Source organism: Corvus moneduloides, chromosome 3 (assembly GCF_009650955.1).
Source record: "Corvus moneduloides isolate bCorMon1 chromosome 3, bCorMon1.pri, whole genome shotgun sequence".
In the NCBI taxonomy this organism is placed as follows: Eukaryota; Metazoa; Chordata; class Aves; order Passeriformes; family Corvidae; genus Corvus; species Corvus moneduloides.
The window spans coordinates 108,299,315-108,323,583 of record NC_045478.1 but is presented as its reverse complement, the minus strand read 5'-3'; the positions used below and the strand labels follow the sequence as shown (position 1 = coordinate 108,323,583).

Below are 24,269 nucleotides of genomic sequence, written 5' to 3'. Positions count from 1 at the left end.
TGAAGGAATTCTTCCTAATGTCCAACCTTATTGTCTCCTCCCCTTATTCAGCAACTCAACATCATCCCAGAGTAGCAACCCTGAGCAAATTCTAATAAACACTAACCAAGTCCAGTAAAGAGTAAAAAAAAAAATGTAAGTCCTAAGTATTCCTTTACAAAGGAATAGCATAGAGGGAACATTATTTAGCTAATACTTACTCCAGCCTAACTGCAGAATCAGACGATTCTCTGTCAAACAGCCAGCGGAAAAAAAAATCAAGGCTGGAAGAAAGATGGTGAATGTAATTCAGTCTCCCACATCTTAGCACTGTCTAAAATAGCTTCTCTTTTCAAGTAGTTTAAATCAAGATAGTTGAGAGAATTTAATCAAATAATCTGAACACTACTTTGGCTCTGTCACAGGTACTGATAGCTGGAAATAAGACAAAAGGTACAAAATCAAACAGAACAGAAACATCTACTCCATATTAAAGTTTTAATTATTAATTTTTAGCAATTATTATACAGATAGGACAAGTACATGTCACCCAGTTAGCCAAGGAAACAGTCAAATACTGTGGAAAGAAAGGGACAACTCCAACTGAAGTACAGGAAACACTCAGGAAACTTGGTTCTCAGCTAAGATTGCAGCTATGGGCAACTTTTAATTAGCCATTGGTCTTACAAGGTCTTAAATTTCTTTGTTAAAAGAAAAGTCAGGCTTTGGAAACTTTAAGGGTTCTGAGGACCCCCAAATGTAAGATGAGCATTGAAATCTAATGTGTAATGACAACATAATCACACACACTGGGGGGAGTGAGGGTATACTGACTATACCTCACAACTAGAAAACACAAGTAAAGATGTCTCATCATGAAAGTACTCAGTCATTACTTCATTTAACTATGATTCTTTACCTGGTCAGACCAAGGGAGGGCAGAATCAATACCATGAAGATCAAAAATATGTAGACTTTATGCATCATTATTCTGTTCTCTGCAGATCTATCAACATAAAAAGGCACTGAGTAAGAAACTCATACAAAAAGCTGCCACACATGAAGGATCTTGCCTGGACAATGCCAACACCTGTCAGACTTCCAGCTTCCCCTACCATATCACGTTGCTACAAGATAAAAAACAAACATCTTTGAGATATTCACCAATATGGACCAAGCAGACTTTCAGTATCTTCTTGGGCAACAAAAACACTGCTGAATGTAAATCGAGACTCTGGATGAGCATCACTACAGGTCTGTACCACAAGCACGGTGATGTGCAACCACCACAGCTGGTCTCTCACCCAAAGACACTCAATCTTGCAACAGCTTGTAAACAAACAGCTCTTCAAGTGTCATGCCAGGAGGGATTAAGCAGTTCAGAAAAGGGCACCACTGCCAAGAAACCAGACACTTAGACAACCTCCTTGCCAAGTGTCAAGTCTTGGGGAACAACATGACACTACTAACACCATACCCCTACTGCAGCAGCAGGAACATGGATCTAGTGACACCCTGTTGTCAGAAAAGTGCAGCATTATGAACAATTCAGACTCTTAGAGGTGGCATCTGAGAGGGCTTTAAAACCATAGGGGTTTTATTACAGGAACTCTTGGGCATGGCAAGACCTATCAGTGTAACTGCACTGAGGCTTGAAATCAGACCTATGATCTCTAGTGACTTCAGAAAGTTATTTTGACTGATTGAGAAGGGCTCAAAGTTCTTGTGTGCAGCACAACTACCAAAATAGAGTTGATGAAAAGCATACAACTGTGGCAAATAAAAGGTAGACTCTGGACATGTCTTAGAAAGGAATGGTACAAAAATTTGAAAGGAAAAAACCAAAATTGACCTTAGAATAGAAAAACAAACCAAAAAATGGCTACAAGCTTTATTGACAAAGATTGAGTGAAGTTGAGGGAAGCTGGGATTGACTGTGCAGTACTGTGCTTTTATCTGACTGAAGGCAAACAGGGCATCAAATCTGGTATTCCAAACCAAGCTGTGATGAAGTCTCCAAGTCAGCAGCACATCAGTGGGCTTGACATCTCTGGGGTGCACCAGTTCTATGTGAAAACCATGCATCAACACATCTGCTGGGCCTTTGGCCCCATGAGCCTGCTCAGATCACCACTAATATCCAACAGAGCTGAGTTGTGCACTGCGAGTAACATCCAGACCATTTTGTCATGCCAAACTACAAAAAGATGGATGCCCTTTTTCACAAATTGTCAGCCTGGAAGGGATCCAAACCCACATGGCCTATCCTCTCAGAGAGTGACTTAATTACGGGATTAGAGGCACTTCCCATGCTCTTGTTGAAGCTACACCTCCTGAGCCTGCTCATACTTTTTTTTTTTTTTTATTAAACACAAAGAGGAGCGAAGTGGGAAGCAGGGGAAAGCATAAGCAAATCATGTGGTCAGATTACACTTGCTGTGTGGGTTATAAATTACCTAAACCCTGAAATGTGGTTATAACACTAGAAAGAGACAAGAACAGGAAATTCCCTGCTACGAGAGGTCTGCAGATTTGACAGTTCTGTGAAAGATCAGCAATTTCCTTTGTTTTAGTAATTCAGCAGATAAGGTAAAAACAGGGGAAAAGGTTGCTTACTTTGTCCAGTGGGACTCCAGCAAAGTTGAGTAATACACAATTGTTGGTAGCAAAGCTGAGAAGGACCAGAGCAAGAGTGTTGGGAAAAACTGACTGATGACAGGATTCTAGTGGGGGAGAAAATAAGTATTAAAAACACTTTAATGCAGTTGTGGTGGAACAGAGATGGTAGTATTTTGCTTTTTGTAAATTATAGCAGGATGAACTGGGGAAATTATATTCAGATAATCTTAAACTGAGTAATAAGTGCTTAGCACTGGCATGCAAGACACAAAACCAAAGTGAGATTGGGAATTAAATTCCATGAAAATGCAGTCTCACAAGGAGTTTTTATGTAGTTTGCACTAGCTTGGGGAAATATTTAAAAAGAACAGCTTGCAAGTTGCTTTAGCTGCAGTCAAACTAGGATCAGATATATATGCCATCTTGCTTTGAACCCTATGAGCAAAATAAAAACATTTTACATCAGAGTTAAAAATCTGAATTTCCTCCCTTCTTATTAAAAAAAAAAAATCAAAATACAAGTTGGACTTGAAATTCTGTTTTTTGCAAAGATTTTTTGATTACACAGTTTAGAATTATTTGTTTGGATTGCAAATTTTTACCACAAACAAATACATAAATATGTTATCATAATATAAAGCCTCAGATTAAATTACTTCAGACTATTATCCAGGAGCAAAAGAGGGCTAAAGACCTGATTCTGGATTTATGTTTTTAATCAGCAGCTACATAAAACAATCCTGAGAATTTCAACTGAAGGTGTACAGTAAGACAATGAAACTCTACCAATTTACCAAAACTTTGGTCTGATGCACAGCTATATCCAAACATATGGCAATACTTACATTAAGGTAGTGAATAGGTTTAGTGACATTGAACTTGTCCATGGTTGAGATGATTATGGAGGGAGTAGTAAGAAAAAACAGCACAATAAAAAGAAGCAAATTAATGCAAGCCCATCTAAACCACCATTTCAGTCCATGCACTGAAAGATTTTTCCTGGAGAAAGAAGCAAAAATAAAAAGGATATTAAAACAAGCAGCAAGCATTTGCTGTTAAAAAAAGATATATACTATCTGTCAAGTGACAGGTGGCACTGCTTTTTCTAAACTGAGCTTTCAAAGTTATATAACAAAGCACTACACAAGTTCCAGTTGCTGATCCTTATTAGAAGTAAAGAGAACTGTGCAAGCTCTCTTGAATGATAACATAAATTGTGCTTGCAGAAGAACACATTTATTCTTTCATTACACAAACAATGTCTAATGTAGTTAAGGTTTGGGATGAAACACTTCCATTGTCCAGTAATACAGAAGTACTAAACAGAAATGAAACAAGGAGAGACAGAGATAGAAGACACAGAGAATTTCTGCAAGAAGAATACCTATCAGAGGCAGAATCTACCAAAAAACTGTGATGTGAAATGAAATTTCAAATTTACAAATACTGCACCCTTTCCTGCCATATTAAAACAGCAACCATAGATTTTAAACAAGTAAAGTTCTTAAATATTATTTGAGATGGTTGTCAAAAGGACTGGAATGATTTGAACTCCAGCCAAAGCCAAATATTCAGAACAAACAAAACAGGGATACAGAAGCTCAGTAATATCCCTAATTATGACAAGCCTTTTTGTGAACTTGGAAAATCCCTGTGGCTCCTCTTCTTCAAGGTGGGGGGAGGAGAAAAGAAAAAGAACAGAAAAAAACCCAAACAAATAAACCAACCCAAAATATCAAAACCCCACCATTTTTTTTCTCTTAGAGATGTTTAGAAAAGTTTTGCAAGTGCTTCAGTGCACTGAGTCTCAGACCATTTCCTCAGTCCAGTGCTTGAAGAAACGAAGAGGAAATGAAGCACACACACAGAAAAAGGCACATTAAACAATCCCTACCTGGAAAGCAGCTTGCAAGAGATTTTTTAATTCATATCTCAAAATAAGACTGCTGCAAAAGACACTAAGCTAAGAATCATGGGGTTTTGCCTCATGGTTAAAGATTCTGAACTTTGTTCCCAACTGCAGCATTGTAGTTCTAGAGAAAACCTCACAATTACCAGGAATCAATAGCACAGTCACCTTAAAACTCATTTTCTATTAAAATCATTAAGAAAAAAAAAGTGATTTTTAAAAAAACTACATACAGGTGAAATACAGTAATTTGTGCATGTTTGTGTCTCACTTGCAGTTTTGGGTTGGGCAATGGAAATGTCACAACAAATTTACTATTACAGAAGAACAGATTATATTGACTCAAACCTAAGGGATTTGCAAAACAAACAGAAAATGCTTAGATATTTTTTAGCCTATAAGCATGACAGATGACAGCACAGGAACAGTTTAATTCAAAAAGCATTTATCTGGGACATATACTGAGTCAATAGAGATGTTAGAAGACAGACCAGAGTTTACAGAGTGGATCAAGTTACACTCATCATGTGGCAACTCAGAAAAATATATACATATTTTGAGGATACTCAGCACCAACACCAAGTTGCTTTCCTCAGATCTCAACAGTAGATATGCACACTGAGGGACAGACTTACACAGGATTAGGGTTTTCTTTAAATTTTAGGCAGGAAAAACTCTAGTCCATTACCCCAAGCAATGTCCACAGACCCCAAGGATAAGAAAAACACCAGTAATGAAAATAAAGAGGCAGATCAGCCACATTCCAACACCACATAAAATTTTAGTTTAGGGTTAAAGAATAACACTCATCTGTGTTTCTCCTGTTCCCATTCTAAACCTACATTATCACCAATCAATGGATATAAGACAGAAATCTTACCAACAAATATTCTCAGGATAAGGAGCATATCTGACCTCCCAGCTGGATACACACAGCTCCCTGCTGTAGGATGATGGCTGGGGTTCTCCTTTACACTTAATGCTCTGACATTTGCAGGCATTGAAGTCCTTAAGGATGCTGTAAGGAAGAAGAGGAAGATTTTTCCAATTTTTTAACACCTGAAAATGCTGAATATGTAATGAGAAAGTCTGGGAATAGTGATAAAGGGTTGTTTTTTATTTTAATGACCCGCAATCAAGATAGAATTTAAACAACAATGTAACATATTATGCACTAATGACCATTATATAAACAGTTGCTTCCACATGCTTGAGATCTGTTTTGTTAGAAATAAAAAGCAGTCTTGGTTTAAACTGTTTGCTGTTTCTACCAACATGAACAACAGCAATGAGTCACATTAAAAAAAAAAAAAAAAATCAAAGCCTGAGAGCATTGGAAAAAAATTAAAGACAGACAGTTTCCTAAACACATCTTTACATAATACATCTGTTTTCAAATCAAACTAGACTAATGAAATGAGACTGCAGACTAATCCCTTACTATCTAAACCAGCCAATTTTGCCTTGAGTACCAATTCTCAGAAGAATTTTTAGCATGCTGGTATTCTCACAATTCAAAATATTAGCCTCTTTCACCCACTCCTAAAATAATCACAGTGCTTAATTCTATCTTCTAATATTATGAGTTGACCGACGCTCAAAATATTTAAAGAAAGTTTAAACATGCCCAGAATAAATACTTTCAAAGATCTCTCAAAGGACAGCAGGGCGAGTAGAAGGGCGAGACACACATTCAGAGAATATTTTATTAGAGTAGCATAGAAACAATAGATATTATATTTAAATGGGGAGATTCTAAAATCTGTGAACATGCTTGTTTCTCAGTTGAACGTAAAGAAGACAGAGAACCACACGCACAAACACTAAACTATCAAACATAACCCCCAGATCTTTTCCTTACCAGAATTCAAGCAGTGATGTCAGATTGCCAGCATCTTGCAGCAGCAAGTATTTAAGAAAGTTAATTATTCTTTGACAGTTTATTTCAAAAATACATACAGAGCAAGCTTCAGCCATCATTAGCAAGCTTCTACAACCATCTGAGCCCCCAGAACTTCAGTTCTGGCTCCCTGTTTCTCCCATCCTATTTCAGGGCTCTGTGGAGCAGAGCATCCTAAGGGCACCAAGTAACTTTCTAATTTGATGGGAGCCTCAGCTTCGCACGTAATCTTGTCTAATTTTCCAGGGAATGGAGCCCACCACATTAATTCCAAGCTAAGAAACAAAAATGTTTTCAGGCCTTGATGATTCAACTGAGAGATGCCTGCAGTGCAGCTCAGAACACATGCTCAAGGACAGACTATCACATCAAAATTGTACACAATACATCAGTAGCTAGAGACGGAACTTCAGTGCTTATTTCTTCTTTCGTTTTCACATCTCAAAATGTTATTTCATTACAAAATTACAAGAGGAGGCAGATTTCATCACACAATCACTACTCCGTTAAGGAGTAGCAAGCAAAACTTTCTCCAACACACCAAATTCTTGCAAGAAATTCTGCATCCTGGACTTCCTTGAAAAACAGCCTGGAAGACTGTGTCTCTGACACGACTTGAAGGCCAAAAGAATGCAGACAATTTAAGTGACAGAGGCTAAGAAGAATTTAAAAAGAGCATGATGTGTTATGCTGTGATACAAATATTATTCTGCTTTCCTTTACCCACCTTGTGTTAGCAAAAGATGGTCACAAAATGCCAACAGAACATGAGAGGCTACACACATTTTCTCTACAAATGACTGAATAAAAGCACAGAACAACTTTGGATATTAGATCTACACATATATCTATAACAACAGGTAAGAGATGCACAGAATATGTATCTATCACCTGTGGCAAGGTCCCTCACTGACTCTACACTGCTGAGATGACTTAACCAGCAGAGTAATTTGCACTCACTCTGATAGCTTGGTAATTGGACCATTTGCACAGTAGAAAATGGAGATATCAATAACTCATATTCAAGAACCAATCAGTCTGGTCTCTTATTAACCTACACTGATGGACTGGATCCCACACAGAAGAGAAAGGCTCTTTATCCCATTAAATGCCCCAAGCCTTTTAGTCCCTTAGGTAATTTCTTCACTCAAAGCATAGAGGCTAAAATGCACACTTACAGGAAAACTTACCAGAAAGCAAAGCAGAGCAAATCCACCGAATGGTGAAAAAGAAGAAAGGAAGAACCAACATAAGCAAACCAGGGACACAAACAAGAGATCAGTTGTACTATTTTAGTAAAAAGAGAACAAACATGACAACAGACAAAACTTACTAGGTTGCCATGGATTTCTCTTGAAATGTTACAAAAGCCATTCCCAGCGGGTTACTATGAACAGCTTGTTCCTCTTTTGAATATTCTTCCTCAAGTTCATTTCTAACTTTGGTATAATAATCTACAGCATCCTCCTGTGGGGAAATTGATGACTGTTACATGCAAGTACGAGATGGCCAGTATCTTCATCAACACACAGCTTACACAAACCATAGTCACCCTTCCTCATACCATTCCCACAAATTACAGATCATGTCACAAGGCAAACAGGAAGATTCTCTTGTACTTCAGTTCGTGCACTAAGATTACATTTCAAAAGTTTCAGGGAATTCCTCTTTACCACACAGTACGAGAACATGGCAGATGACCTATAGGCAATGAATGAGTAAAGAACTTTCTGAAGGCCACTGAAACATGACACAAAAACTATTTTCTGCTCCTCTAATAACCTACTTAGCCATAACTAAAAAAGAACACTATCTCTTACCCTTTCACATCCTCTCATTTCGCAGCAGCAGAATTGACCACATGGCTTAGGGTTGATTTGGACCCTCTTGCCATACTTCTGATGCAGATGTTCATAGTAAATCAGGCTTTTTTCTGCCTGTTTTCTGCACAGGAAAATACATTCATAACATTTTGCAAGAAAACAGTATCAAATCAAGCTTTAAAAGATTATAATCCCTGAGAGAACAAGTTATGCCATGGACTGATAGCAAAGTAATCAGTCACCAAAGATATTTACACACACTTTATTTTGGTTAATCATATAAGTATAATTTATTTTCAAGTCTGGAATATCATTATATAGGCTACACTTGCAGTGAGGTTACAGGAAAAAGAACAAACTAATGCTATTCTTGAGAGCCCAGAAGACAACACTTGTGTCTCCTGTGATCAGCACCTCTCACCAAAGAAGCAGGGTTAACAGAGTTATTAATTCAATAGTTCAGTTTTTCACATTGCACTGCCTGACTATAAATAACTAAGTACATACATGAATAGATAATCAGCAAGTCAAAACTTAACTTATGCATCACACAACATATCACACCTACAAGAGATGGGCTGAACCCCACAACTCCCTTTAAAACACAGCTGAACCTAACTGAAGTCCAGACCAGAGCATTCATCTTTAGTACACACCAGGTTAGTACTGCTGGTACATGTTGATTAAGGACTAGCAAAACATTAATAAAATTATGCTAAACTCATGGAGGTTACAAAAACAAGTACCTTTTTTTGAAAAGGTTAATCAGCTTGGCTACGTCGTAACACAGCTGGACCTCCAGCACTGTGCAGGTTGGGTAGGCATCCCTGAGAGGAAGCAGCACATGAGACCAGTAAGAACAGAAAGCACAATGAAGAAACTGCTCCAAAGAGCAGCACTGATATCTAACTGACATCTCATCTCTCATTTAATTTCTGAATGAGGTATCAGAGAGCAGAGACTTCCACAGATAGTTGGGAAGTTACTTTAATATGAGATGTGCAGCTTTATTCCAAGTAAAAGTTGTGTGGGAACATGAATGGAAAGTGTGGATACACAGACACTTTCTTAAATTCTGATTTTAAGATCAGCTAACTAACTTTACTGAAATATAGTCTTTTCTAAATTCTGGCTAAGGAATAAAGTATACTTTTACAAGGTGGGTTCTATAATATGAATTTTAAACAATGCAAAATTAAAAAACCTTATCTGCTTGGGCAGGTAAAACTATCAGGACAATTTTATATCTCCTATTCCTAAACAAAGATGTTTAGGAATATGTAGTGACAGGGTAAGGGGGAATGACTTCAATCTGAAAGAGAATAGATTTAGATTAGATATTAGAGGAAGTTCTTTACTGTGAGGGTGGTGAGGCACTGGCACAGGTTGCCCAGAGCAGCTGTGGATGGCCCATCCCTGGAAGTGTTCAAGGCCAGGTTGGATGGGGCTCTGAGCAAGCTGGTCTAGGGAAAGGTGTCCCTGCCCATGGCAGGGAATTGGGACTGGATGATCTTAAAGGTCCCTTTCAACCCAAACCATTCTATGACTCTAATGTTATTGCTCAAGCACGAAACTTACGTGAAATGGTTTTGTATTGTCTCTTCACTCGCATTTTTTGGAAGACCAGTTATGAACAATGTGCACTTAACCTGGGAGAGAAAATGCAAGTCACATTTGGATAAACCACATCACAAAAGAGAAAACAAGAATATAAGGAAGGCCAAGACACAGCACAATTAGCTGTGTAGTGTGTGGGGGGGGGGAAGGTAGGAAATTCGGATTTTGGTGGGAGCTGCATCTATTTGACAGCACTTTATACACTGGTAATAGGCTACAGCAAAATTTCACAAATCCCTCCCTAACCCCCTTCTCTCCATCCATTTTCACAATTCACTCAATAGAGCATTGCTTTCAGTCAATTCCTTCACATTCATGTCACATTCTAGCATGTAGGAGGCACCTTGGCAATTTGCTTTTTTAGCATTATCCCCTAGCAAATAAGCTGTATGGGTTTTTTTTTCACTCCAACACAGACACTTACTATGTTTTCTTCTTTATATGTGACGTACTTCATGTGATGTCTCATGAAGACAACAGTCAGAATCAGGTAAACAACAGCAAAAACTGTGTGCAGCCAAAGCAGATTATTGCTGTCAGACAAAACATTAGGAATATGAGAAACAGGAAGAAGTAACTGTCTAACTGGTACAAGCAGCTATTAAAATGATAATCAGATCAAAACCTCTCACTGAACACAAAGCAAGAAGAAAAAGGTAGTTACTGGTAGTCAGACACACCTATGCAGATGCCTTGGACAGCCAACAGGATAATTTGCTTATCATAAACTTCTATGGGTCAGGGAGCTACAAAGCAAACAGATACTCTATGACACAGACATATTTAGGCAGTGTTTGGCTTTCACTTTTTCATGCAGATGACCTATAGCACGTATGATGCTATTTGCCAATATGTTTGTTATTCATTTTTTTATTTACTGTGCTGAGCACACAACTGAACTTTCCTTGAACACAGTCCTTACTCAAATTGAAAACAGCCTCATAAAGGGAGTAAATACTGCTTTTCTGATAGCTCCTTCTTCAAAGCTGACAGAAATTCTGTTCTGTGAACAGCTCTTCAGTTTTGTGAAGAGCATTAATTATTGCAATTAAACTAAAATACAGGAACCTATTTTACAGATGAAAAAAACCCAACCCAACAAGAAAAATAATCTCCCTTAGTTATTTGGTTTCATAATGTGGTTTAACAAAACAAAGAAACTCTGTTGGACATAGTATCATGGATGGGTGTGGATTGATCAAGTAATAAATTAGAAGACTTGTGCAGCTTCGTGATGCAACTATTTTACAGATTTTTAAAAGACATAGAAGTCATTTTAATTGTAATCTCAGAGACATGCACACACATAAATCTAATGTAAGGGAATTTAAATCATCCCAGTAACACATTCCAGCTATCAGCTTCACCTTCCTTCTGAAGCATGGTTCCTCTTCATGGGGAAATTTCTGAAAATAATATCACTAGCTGTGCAGTCATTAGCCAAGAGAAACATGTTGTGTGAGAAGAGGGAGCTGAGAGACTAGAAACCCAGTCTCAAGATTTCTTATCAGCACTGTAAGTGCACATCCTGAAGCAGAACATATCCCAGTTTAAATTGATGCAGGGGGATTAAGTTATTCTAACCCCATGAGCAATGCTGCAAATAGCAATTCCTGTGTTTAGAGACCATGGCAGGAAACATCAGCATGAAGGGACTCTGCAAGACTTACTTACCTAGTCTGTAAGTTTACTATAGTTGTTCTTCCAAAACTATAGGGATCTTTATCTAAGAAGAACAAAAACAAGTAGGAAAATTAACTGGTGCAACAGTTACTGTCAGAAACCCAGCTTCTATTCTATTTTTTAAAGAAGTTGTTATATTTCTTTTTAATGCTGAGCAAGTTCACTGATAAAAAGACTTAGAATGATAATCAATGTTGCTTTACTCTGCATTGCATTTTAAAGTTGGAAAAAACACCCCTAGATCATACCACCTTTGAGCCATCAAGAAAAACAGTAGATTGTTTTGAAAATCTGAACACTAGATCTTTGAAGCAGTTCCTTTTCTCCCTCCCTCCATGTCCATTAACAACATTGCTTAGGGATTGAACATATTTCCTTCATGTTTTTCTTTCATCTTAACTGATTTCTTATCTCAGGCTTTTAAGATGCATTAATTCAATGCTGACAAAGCAATGCCGATAACCTTGATAAGGTCAAAAATGGGTTTACATGACATTATTTCTCTAGACTGTCAAGTATTTTAAAAAATGATAATGCAAGTGAGGGAAAATTGAGTAAATGTTCATAAAGAAAAAAGAGTTAAGTGTATCTGGAAAGCTAAACAATCCTTCTAGCCCAGACTGTTAAACCACATTGCAAGTTACGTTAGCACAACTGAAAGAACTGCAAATGCACAAAATCAGCTTACAGTGGAAGAGGAGGAAGAAGGGGAGAGATGCTAAAGCTTTGGTTTTCAGCTGTATTTCCTAGACTCACAAAAGTTAATGCAGAAAAACAGAAGCTGTATTGTCCTGCTTTAATAGAAACATTAATATAAATATTTATTAATAGATTATAATTATTAATAAATATTTATTAATAATTATATAAACAGAGAATTACCAAGAAAGAGCTCATAAAAGGGAAGTCAGAGATGGAAGTTCCACAGGGAAACAATACAAAAAGGAAAAGGTACAATGTATCCTATTACAGACAAGAGCTATGTCACAAAGTTCTTAAAAGCCCTGAACAACACTTTAAACATGATCTTGATGAGACTGATACAAAGCCAGGTATAAAATGGGATTGTAAGGGCCCATTATCAAAAATGGAAGAGTGTATAAACAGGGTTTAACAGAGTTCTCACTCAAAGAACTCAGTATTCCCATCAGCAAACTGAATGGCAGACTAGGAGACATGATTATTGTATTTGTAGGTGCCACTCTGGAAGACATAATCAGGACTAGACTGCAAGAAACATGAAATTAACTTTACCTAGTCAGCATTGGCAATGTCTCTGCAAGATTTGTCCAATTTTGAGACACAAACCAAGACTTAAAGGAACAATGGGAGACTGTGTAGCTAGATTAAAACAAAAATTCAAGGCATGGCTGATGATTTTATGATCAGCCAAATGGAGAACATTTCTCATTAAAGACCAAATTAACTGGTCAGTTTATGAAAACAAGGAAAAAGCAGACAAACAACCCCATGTTTATAATCCTCAGCTACAAGGATTTTGCAAAGAGGAAAAGAATAATGTATTATCTCCAGTGACAGGTCAAAAAAACCTGATTTTAAATTAATTGAAGCAAAAGAGGTTCAGACTGGTTATTAGAAAAAGATTTCTCAGCAGTGAAGATGTTTTCCATTGACAATCACCACCAATAAAAATCACAATGACAAACACCAGTTAAGAGGACATGGGTAAAGTTAATCCTGCCTTGAGCCTTTTAAGTCTTGTCATCTATGTCTGCATGAGGTCTGCAATCTTGTTTCTGACAACTGTTTAAAGAGCCCCCTACACTCACACAAATTTCACATCAGACTGAGGGGGTGTGTTGGGTTTGTGTGGCCAGGTTTTGGTAATGGTGGGGCTACAGGGGTGGATTCTATGAGAAGCATTCTCCATATCCCATAAGCTAATTCCAGCCAGCTCCAGGACAGACCCACTGCTGGCCAAGGCCAAGCCAGTAAGGAATGATAGTAACACCTCTGTGATAACATATTTAAAAAGGAGAAAAAATTTGTTGTGCAGATCTAATTGCAGTCAGAGAAGAGCAGAGTGAGAATATGTGAGAGGAACAGCTCTGCAAACACCAAGGTCAGTGCAGAAGGAGGGGCAGGAGGTGCTTCAGGCACCAGAGCAGCCTGTGGTGAAGAACCATGGGGACACAGAGCTCCACCTGCAGCCTGTGGAGAAGACCTGCTCTGGAGCAGGGGATGCCTGAGAGGAGGCTGTAATCCTGTGGGAGGCTTGGGCTGGAGGAGAGTCCTGGCAGGGCTCTGTGGACCCATGGAGAGAAGAGCCCATGCTGGAGCAGGTTTCCTGGCAGGACTTGTGACCCTGTGGGGGACCCACGCTGTGCCTGAAGGGCTGCACCCCGTAGAAGAGTGACCTCTGGTGCAGCAGTTTGTGAAGACAGCATCCAGCCAGGGTCAACCCACTACAGTGGTTAAAAACACCACCTTATTAAGTCCACCAAAATAAATTTTCAAAAAATCTTAAGAGCTTTTACTATTATATAAAAAAAAGAATTCTTCTCAGAATCCAAAACCCAAAAATTCTTACCGAGTAGATCACCCGATAGGTTGACAGGCAATATCACACACACGGACAAAATGCTGATAGCAATCAGCAAGCAGATGATGTGACGCTGGAAGGCGAGGTAATGGATGGCATCTTCACCACACCTCTCGTGAATCTCATCATCACTGCATCAGACACAGAAAAGCACATGGTCAGCCTACTTAAGTCTTCTTGGGAGTGGTTTATGAACACACATTAAATCCTCACTCTACTCAGTGACATCCCCATCCTCATCAATCCCTATCGGCTTTCAAAATGGCCATGTTCTTTCACGTGTAAATTCAGGTTTCAAAAGGGTATTTTGCTTGTGCAGTACCACCATACAAAAATTAACACTAGGGAATTTAAGACTGAAACACTAATCTGAAAAGCAAATATGAATCCAGATTCTTTTGGACTAGAAAAGGACAAAGTCATTTTCTGTGATCTCCTGCTTTATGACCGTCACAAGCCTAGCTCCCCAAATTTAAGATCAGTGACAGTATTCACTCATCTCCATAAAGGCTCCCCTGAGAGGAAAATTACAACAGAATCACCTCACTCTTACGACACCCAGGTAACAGGAGATATAAAAGGCTTTGGAATGAACTCTCACCATCTCTCCACTGTCAGCAGATTAGATCATTAAAACAGGAGAACTTGGAAAAGGAAGGAACTGAACTAGCAAAAATAGACAGGCTTAACCCCTACTCCTTTTATATTTCAGTGTATCCAAGCTAAAAATTGATTTATAAAAATCCTTATCTACTAAGCCCCAAGAGACACAAAGAACACACATCATATTCAGTTTCTGGGATACACTGGGATGGCTAGTTAGTCAATTCCAACTAAAGCCCCAACTAAACCACCAGTTCTCCACAGAAACCCTTGCAGAGAAATCACACTGCCTGCCTGGGGCCCTACTGGCTTCAAACAGGGGAACACCCACAAGGTACTCTTTGAAGAGTAAAAACCTAGAGTGCAATTATTAGCTCTGAATCCATGTAAATGCCATAGATTCACTTAGATTCACACACTGTCCCAAGATTGGAAAGTCCCTGGGCTGCTAGCAGGACAAGCTTAACCCAAAGAAGTATTCCCATAATTGTTTTCACTTTCTTTTTTCACTCAGCCAGAGGCACCTGTATCAGTGCTTGTACTGAAATTCTATCTACTCAAAGGGGGAAAAAAAACCCCAAATTTTTGAATGAAAACTGCATTTTCAAATTTAAAAAGATCAAAGCAAACCACAGCTCACTATTTCTGTTTCATATACTTACTGCATCCGAAAAGCAGCTGTTATCCAAGAACAAAACCCCTATAAATAAAGAAAGAAGTTTTTAGGAGATAACATACAAAACCCAGAGTCTAATCCATCCAATTAAGAGAAGTGTTTCTATTAAGCCAAGCTCTTAGCTAAAAAGCCAGTAGTCTGTTGCTCTGAAATACAAGGCTCTAATACAAGTTAATCAGTTAAATGCTTGTTAGAAACACTGCTGTGATTACATTAACAGAAAGGCTTCTTATTTAGGCTTACAAATCCTCCAGTGAAACTGGATAGCAGAATTCACATCTCTGAGCGTCCCACTGTGGTTCAAAAAAACCCCTTCTTTCTCAAAAGGGCTCTTCTTTCAAGTGAACATTATCCAACTAAATAAACATGTTACTCAACAGCTGAAGTTGCTTTAGGGTTTTAAAAAGATGAAGAAAAGTACACAAATAGCAGAGCAATCCTGATCAAATACTAGTATGCTTTTGATGTTCACATAAATAATTAATTTCAAGGCTAGATATTAAGTTGATGCATGTACAGAATGTTAAAACACAGGATGCCACCAATGGACAGTTCTTGCATGGTTCATTTTGAAGTTGTAACATGAAATTATAGAGGTGTACCAATTCAAAGGCACCAGAAAGACCATGGAGGGAGCCATTTAAAAGTTTGGCCAAAATATTACCCTCCATTCCAAACCAATTTGATTCTTAAGAGTGCACAGCACTATTATTAGCCTCACACTGGCATCCAGTTTTCTCAGCACTGTGAGGAAAACAATGTACTATACAGAGCAACTAGGTATTATTTGCAATGTGAACACAATGTAACTTTTTGAACTGTTATCCAAATACAAATTATTTACTAGTCTTTTTCCACTCTCCCCTCCCCCTTTGAAACATTAACATTTAGTCCCTCTCTAAATTAAAAAAAAAAAAAAACAAAACAACAAACCAGACTTAGAAACAATGACATAAGATACTGGTTTATGATATATGGCAATAGTTTGTCAGGAAACAGAGATTATGCATGGCTCTATAAAAACACAGCAAACGATGCATTAATAACTTTTGCATAGAGATGAATTTCCAGTTTAATGATGGTTCATTGGACTATATGGAATGGCAAATAACTGCAGACTCCATTAAACAGATTCCATTCAGAAAGTATTATCTGAACTCTAGAATACTTACCTTATCATATTCAAGATCTTCAGGTACTGATGATGATGTTGACAATCGGTTGTACCTTGATTCACTAAAATACATTAAATGATGCTTTTAAGTATCTTTAATAACAGGTGATGGAGTTCTACAGAACTGTTTCAATTTTAACAATCCTGACTAGGGAAGTAGTACAAACACACTTTTTCACTTATGAGAGCTGTGGTTTTCACCTTGTAGCACACACCTGATTATAGTAACTTGTGGATGTCTCATGTTGAACAGAGAGGACACGTGAGCTCCCGACACGAGAGCACATACTGAACTAGAAAGAAAATAACACTTTGTGGGGATATTAAACCTACAGTGATATAAGAGAATGCAACACAGGTGTGGGAGCCTAGCCAGGATCAAATTTGAAAGCTGGCTTCCTGTTTGGATATTCCTCACTATAAGACAGCACCTCTTTTCCCTCCACCTTCCTTCCTTCAGCCACTACTCACAATTTCTCCTATCAATTAAATCCCTGCAAAGCCACCTCCGCGCACAAACAGTGTTGGGGAAGATGAAACAGGAAAGCCTTATAAATATGATTGCCTGACAAAAGATTTTGGGAATATGAAAACTACAGGCAACATCGAAATGAAAGCCACTTTTGAAATACCAAGTCTTAGTTACTGCACAACTAGAAAACAATGGTATGGCCAACTGAAGGTAATCCCCTCTTGATGGAACAATACCCTCTGCTTGCAGGCAGGTCCAAGGGTCAGAGCAGACCCTACTAGCTCAGCAGAAGGGGTCCAAAGAGTAGTTTTTAGAAGTTAAGATGTAACACTCTATGGTAATATAAGAACTCTTATAGGCTGTATGTAAATGCTATAGGATTTGTATCTTGTATTAGATTGGTTAGTGACAATTAGAATATTCAGTACAGAAGATGATTTATTGTATTGTAACCAGGACTTCAGACATTCCTTACTACTACTTCCACTCCTGCTCTTACTTCCACTCTCGCTCTTACACTCTCTCTCTCTCTCACCCACTTACTCCCTTGCTCTCTTGGGCCTGCTCAGAGCTGAGTCTAGCAGCTCTGAGCAGTGCCCCTATACCCACGCCCTTTGCAATAAACCGACTGTGTCCCAAGACCTGCCTATAGAGATCTCTCCGTCCCGACCGAACCCGCCCGTAACCTACAAACAGTCCTGTAGCAAGGCTAGAAACATTTAGAAACTCTGTAGCCCTCAAAAGTAGCAGAGTGCCTGTTTTCAGTTTGTTGCTAAAAAGAAATGTTGCAATGGTAATTACAGAACAACACGTGTTAGAATTGAGTGTGTTTCTAGGTGTCTCTATAATTTTGGCCAGCAGGCTCAGCTCACAGTCCAGCAGGACAAAAACACAGACTCCTGCGTGTCTGACTGCTCCAGGGCCTGTTGATCCCAGGCCTCCACAGCCCAGTACCAGAGCACCTTCATCATTGCTGCCTCAGCCAGCTGGATTAAAGCCTTCTCAGTTATTGTCCGTTTTATTTTACATCATCTACCTTTCACAACTGTACATGGATTCCTAAAAGCAGGTTTTGAGTTCTTTCCTGTTGCTCAGTTGTGAATTTACCACAACTTGATTGCACCAGGAAGAGGCTCACTGTTAAAGTTTCTCCACTTCGCAGACAGACAGCTTAGATTTTAAACATCCCAACATATCATCTTACAGAAAAAAAAAAAAAATCAAAAGATCATTTGAAATATTACTAAAAATCAGTGAAGAATTTCAGAAACCTGCAACAGTATGTTTTTATTTTTGAGCCCTTGGGAAATTTTGTGGCACAGGCTGTGCAGGGAGCTCAAGGAACAGGGCTTGAGCCAAGATAAACAAAATGGTTAATATCCCTCTGCACAGAAACACACTGCAAACATCAATGTGCAGCATGTCATCTAACATGACAAGCAGCCTACTTCCTTACCCGCACTTCCTTAACTCACAGCTGTGGGATGAAATTCATGGCAATGGCAAACACAGGACTTTGGGCTGAAACCACGAACAGTAACTCTCTGAGGGGGATCTATTCCACACAAAGCAGTGTGAGGGCATTTTTAACAAACAAGTGCATGTGATTACAAACACATCTAATTGATGCAAATGCACCTAATGTAAGCCACATTTACTGTACTTTCCTCCCCACTCCCCAAATGGTTTCAACAAGTCAGTCTGATTGCATTCCTTTTTTACCTTTCAACTTCTGACACCAGAGCAACACGACCGTAGTCCCAGAATCTCTTTCTTATAATGGAAAACAGTAATATTAAAATCTAGAAAATAAAAAGGAAGATATTCAAATATTTATTTTTCCCATTTCATAATAATTTTTCTTAGGTGTGTAAGAACTGACAAAAAATGCTGTCCTAGCTCCTAAATCAAATTATCACATGCCAGCCACCTGAGTGGTGCCCATGCTACAGACCAACCAGCCTGCGACCAAAGGACCAGGACAGCTGCCTTTCTGTTCTAATTTAAAAAGGAGGAGAGCTGCATGCAAAACTACTTCTGAATTGCAAGTGTATGAAGGTTTGTGACAGGAAAAGTAAAAGCAGTACTTGGGAGCAAGTCAAAATTTTCCTGCACATACTTTTACTGTAATTCATTACTTAATGACCAGAACTGTGATGGGACACTTGCAATTTTATTTGCTTTTCAAACAGTGATGTAAACAGACTGCAGGGGGCTTAGCTATTTTCTCAAGTTTAAGAATTATTTTTATCCTAAAGTATTATTTTAATTCTCAAACCCCAGAAACTTGTATTTGATCTCTGCAATGTGTTTCTTATCCGCACCCTGTATTTCCCTTTTTGAAAGAGACTAAGAAAACAAGAAAAAGGCTCCATCAGTGAGTATTTCATAGATTCATTTCTTTCTTTTTCTTTTTTTTTTTTTTTTAAAGAAACAAGTTGCTCTGTAGAAAGTAATGAAGCAACAAAGCCTGTTTTCTATACATGTGTAGCATACACCCTCACCTTCTGGTTCCTCCTACATCCCATTCCTGTTTGGCTGGAAAGTGGTGTTAGTGATGTAACTTACTGGGATCAAATACTGACTGGCAAGCCAGGATACACGTCCAGATTATCTCTGTGTCAAGATTACACAGCTAATTTCCACATTTCACAATTAATATAACCTTCTTATGAGAGCCTTCCTCCCAACAGGAAGAATTAATTTTGATCTTCCTCCTTCATCTGGTCGTTAAACTTGATAAACTTAAAGCAGGAAAGTTCTCTAGATTCTTTGACAACTTTGGTTGAAATTGGCTATAGTATTCTACAGTTATGAGGTAGGACTGCCAGACAAAACTGGGAAGACAATGAAATATATAAACCTCACTTCCTTTGGAAACCAGCCTCGAAATAACTTATCAGAAACCCATCAACTGACAGTTACTAAAAAAGGATATGCAGTAAACATGTCACGAAAATAAGAACACAGGAGTGGATAAGTAATTTTCAGTACTTGGTACTTGAAGAAGAGAGGAGCCTTCTGCACTGCAGCCAACTCTCTACCTAACACTGAGTGCAGAGCTCAACAGCAAGAAACTCAAAAGCAGAGACTCAGTGTCTTAAAACTGAGCCACAGCTTAAAAAAACAAAGTCCCTCCAAACACTTCAACTAAATCTTATTAAATGCTGAGATGCTGATCACACAGAGCTGCAAATGCTGTACATCCTCAGAAAATGGATTTATGGTAGCATACACCAAATCAACAGCAAAGAATGCCACTACATAACCTTTAGGAACATCCTCTACATTCCTACAGAGCTACCAGCTCAGAACACAGGTACTTTAAGTTTCTTTACAGCAGATTTCGAGAACTATGTCATACCTTTAGTATTATTTTACTACCACAGACTCACTTCTCATGCCAATTTGCAGGTCTGGTGGCTGAAGACCAACTAGACCAAGCTTACAGACATAACCACAAGTTTTATTGCAGTCTCAGGCCTATCCTGGAGCCCCCAGACAGCAATTAATCATATTCCACCTTTTGTCAGGACTGAGCTGGTCAGTACATTATTTCATCTTCATCTACAGCTTCAGGAAATCTAATTTTTAAAAAGTTTGTCTTTCAAAAGGCAATACAGTATGGAAAATCTGTCATTTCATGATCGAGTTAGTAATGGTGTCTCCTGCCTGAAAATGTACTTAAACCCAAATGTTCTTGCAGTTAAGATAAAACATGAAAATTTGAGTTACCACCACAAGATTCACTGTGAATCCACACACAGACCCTATAACACTGCACTCTCCCTACATCTACACATCCAGCATACAGTGACACCATTATCCCATCTGCATGCAAACATTTACCAACACTTGAAAAGTGCTTTGATGTTCCCAGGATGGCCTCAACTCATTTCTTATCCCGAACATTCTCAGAAACAAATTCCAACTCGATTAACAAGAGAATTCTGAGCAATCTAACTTTTGAGAAGGCCAGAAGTGCTTTGAATACAAGAAACAGAAAACCAGGCTTACAAAAAAGAAGGTTACGTCAAGCAGCAGGACAGTTGGGATTCCACCAAAAGTTACTCCTTGGAGCACCGTGCTGCCCTGGGCAGTGCTGTAGCAGTAAGTCTCATTTGTTCTGTTGAAAGGTTCACTCCTATTCCCGAAGATGCCCAGATGAGACTGTCCAAAACCCAGAAAATAGAAAGGGTTCATTTTGGCTATCCCTTTAAAAGACAAAAAAGAAAAGAAAAGAAAAGGTGAAACCAACCTGTGAAAAGCCTGGTTGGTATTTGTGAGATATACTAATATTACAAGTATAAAAAGTGCAGGAAGATCCAACCAGAAAACTGCTTTGGAAAAGAAGGTGCCTCCTTTGACAATCTCTTCCTTTCACATGTGAAATATTTTGTAATAACTGGCAGGTTCAGCTACCAGCAGTGTCCAGACAAGAATTCCAGACATCCAACAAACTACATCCTCTACAGACATCTGAGCACAACAGCAGAAGACCCCTCCCCAAAAAACCTCCCTCTCATTTAATCTATGTCATCAAACTACTTATTCCAGCCTGGTCTGTGATTCTAGGAATCACACAGGGCATTATATATTCCAACAACAGTAGTTTGAAGATTTTGTTCCTAGTTGATGAGCATGTGCGAATGCACCAGCTTGTGAACTTTGTATTTAAATGTCAAAACCTTGAGATCATTAACAAATTCACCACTAATTCCACAGAAAAGAACTACTACACAAATACATATGCTCCTTTCTGTTCTTGGAATATTGCGTGATTTTCCTTTTTCAAAATAATTCAACAGAAAGGACAGCACAGTAACTACAGTACATTTCAAACAAGAAAGAACAAGGAGTATTTCTCAGAGAACAGCCATCTACCTAATTTTAGTCAACTGACCTGATCAGATAACGTGGTAACACACAAGAATGCACGAGATTTGGCTATTGATACAAAGTTCTTTTTATCAGTGCAGGCAATTGCTCTTTTATCTTGGGGCTTTCCACTTCAAACATTTCCTTTCTTGGATCTGATTAACTTGCTGATTCCCAAGTACTGCTTCATGCAGAACACACTTCTGACTGATAAATTCACAAAGAAACCATTTCCCAAATAAAAACTTAGTCCTTCAAAAGCAAATATTGTAGGTCCTCATCACACAGGTCCAGGGACACTACTTTTGGGATGTCGTGCCTCTAAGAAGAATGCACATGTCTCTGGCGACAGCACTGTTCTGGATGCTGAAAACAAAACAAAATAAAGAGTACAGATAACTACAAATTCTCCTTTTAAACAGCAGGGAAACAGCATGGAGAATACTCCTCCCAAAACAGCATTTGTTTAATGTTGGACCGTGTGACACAGGGAGGAAGAAATTTTGTCTCAGCTGATGTGTTTCATCACCGGGGGAAAAAAAAAAAAAAGAGAGAGAACGAAAAAACCCCCAACAACGCCCACAAAAGTTGTGCCGTGACTCTATCCTTGATTTCTAAGGACTGAAATTTAGTGCTGGCAGAAAAGAAAGTATTTTTGAAGAGCCTTCGGGTATCTCCAGCACAAGCCTGCACGCTAAACTCTAAGTAACACACTGGAGTTTATCTGTCACGGCTTCCAATTCTCGAAAGCTGTTCTTTTTAAACAAGCCAGCTGCCAGGAAGATAAAGGGCAGGGGAAGAGCTCCCACAGGTGGGGCTGCGCCGCAGGAACCCAGCGAGCACAGGCACGGGCTCCAGTGTAGCGCTGGGAGCCCGGCTGCGCTCCCGGCTCCGGCAGGGACGTGGAGCCGCGGCGGGCGGGGCCGGCTTCCCCAGGAGCGCATTGGAAAGCGCCAGGCTCGCCTCTGGCGCAGGGAGCGGGTCCCTCCGCTCCAGAGCAGGGTGGGCTGGCTCAGCCCCCCGCGGGGAGGGGACGCTGCTCCCGGCGCTGCCCGCCCCGACGGAGCTGCGGGGGTCCCGCTGAGGAGGGGCCGCGCTCGTCTCGCCCGCTGCCCTCCCCGCGGCCCCGCACAGCGCCGCTGCCGCCCTCGCTTACCTGCGCTGGAGCGGGCTCTCCTATCCCTTCCCTTCCCTTCCGTTCCCTTCTCCGCCTTTCCCTTCCCTGCCCTCCCGTCCCGTCACCTCACGGGCGCTCCCGGCCCCGGAGTTACGAGCACCCGCAACAAGTGCCGGGTCTGCGCATGCGTGCGCAGCCCGCGGTCAGCGCTCTCCCGCCCCCGGAGCGCGTTCCCCGCTTCCCGCGGCGGCGCGGCCCCACAGGCCGCTCCGGCCGGGACAGAGCCGCTCCGGCCGGGACAGAGCCGCCCCCGCCGGGACAGAGCCGCTCCGGCCGGGATAGAGCCGCCCCCGCCGGGACAGAGCCCCTGCGGCCGGGACAGCGCCCCTGCGGCCGGGACAGAGCCGCTCCGGCCGGGACAGAGCCGCTCCCACCGGGACAGAGCCGCCCCCGCCGGGACAGAGCCGCCCCCGCCGGGACAGAGCCCCTCCGGCCGGGACAGTGCCCCTCCGGCCGGGACAGTGCCGCTCCCACCGGGACAATGTCTCCCCCGTCGGGACAGTGCCCCTCCGGCCGGGACAGTGCCGCTCCCACCGGGACAGTGTCTCCCCCGCCGGGACAGTGCCCCTCCGGCCGGGACAGTGCCGCTCCCACCGGGACAGTGCCGCCCCCGCGCCTCCCTCACGGAACGGACCCTCAAATAATCGAGGGAAAGCTGCTGTTGCTGTTCAGCCTAGAGAAGAAAAGGCTGCGGGGAGACCTGCTAGCGCCTACCAGTGCCTAAAACCAGAACCAAACAGAGCATTTTATAGCACAGAAAAAAAAAATCCTCGAGAAATGTGAGATATGATTTCCAGAGAGACTTCACAACTCCAGGTCTGGTGAAGTGGGCAAGCACGCAGGTGGAAGTGGAGCAGGCCATACACTAAGATCACAGAATCATGGAATACGGTGGTTTGGAAGAGACCTTAAACATCATCCATTTCCAACCCCTCGCCATGGGCAGGGACACCTTTCACTAGAGCAGCTTGCTCAGAGCCCCATCCAACCTGGTCTTGAACACTTCCAGGGATGGGCCATCCACAGCTGCTCTGGGCAACCTGTGCCAGTGCCTCACCACCCTCGTAGTGAAGGATTTCTTCCTATTATCTAATCTAAACCTACCTTCTTTCAGTTTGAATCCATTCCCCCTTGTTCTATCACTACATGCCCACGTAAAAGTCCCTCCTTTGCCTATGTAAAAACTCCCTCTCCAG

General features: G+C 40.4%; 1 protein-coding gene across 1 annotated transcript in view; it reads right to left on the bottom strand.

The window, feature by feature from the left end:
* Positions 1–23,163, bottom strand: part of TMEM63A (transmembrane protein 63A) — a 32,203-nt gene extending 9,040 nt beyond the window's left edge. The window contains exons 1-18 of the mRNA XM_032103315.1: positions 23,053–23,163; positions 21,922–22,262; positions 21,036–21,232; positions 18,741–18,820; positions 16,545–16,608; positions 15,359–15,396; positions 14,082–14,224; positions 11,522–11,573; positions 10,272–10,380; positions 9,809–9,879; positions 8,977–9,057; positions 8,228–8,351; positions 7,741–7,874; positions 5,388–5,525; positions 3,444–3,597; positions 2,596–2,702; positions 899–985; positions 201–263 (exon numbers count right to left, since the gene is read on the bottom strand). Coding sequence (XP_031959206.1) covers positions 201–263; positions 899–985; positions 2,596–2,702; positions 3,444–3,597; positions 5,388–5,525; positions 7,741–7,874; positions 8,228–8,351; positions 8,977–9,057; positions 9,809–9,879; positions 10,272–10,380; positions 11,522–11,573; positions 14,082–14,224; positions 15,359–15,396; positions 16,545–16,608; positions 18,741–18,820; positions 21,036–21,221 — 1,631 coding nt within the window. The 5' untranslated portion in view covers positions 21,222–21,232; positions 21,922–22,262; positions 23,053–23,163. The remainder of the gene's footprint in view (positions 1–200; positions 264–898; positions 986–2,595; positions 2,703–3,443; positions 3,598–5,387; positions 5,526–7,740; positions 7,875–8,227; positions 8,352–8,976; positions 9,058–9,808; positions 9,880–10,271; positions 10,381–11,521; positions 11,574–14,081; positions 14,225–15,358; positions 15,397–16,544; positions 16,609–18,740; positions 18,821–21,035; positions 21,233–21,921; positions 22,263–23,052) is intronic.
* Between the last annotated feature and the right edge of the window lie 1,106 nt (positions 23,164–24,269).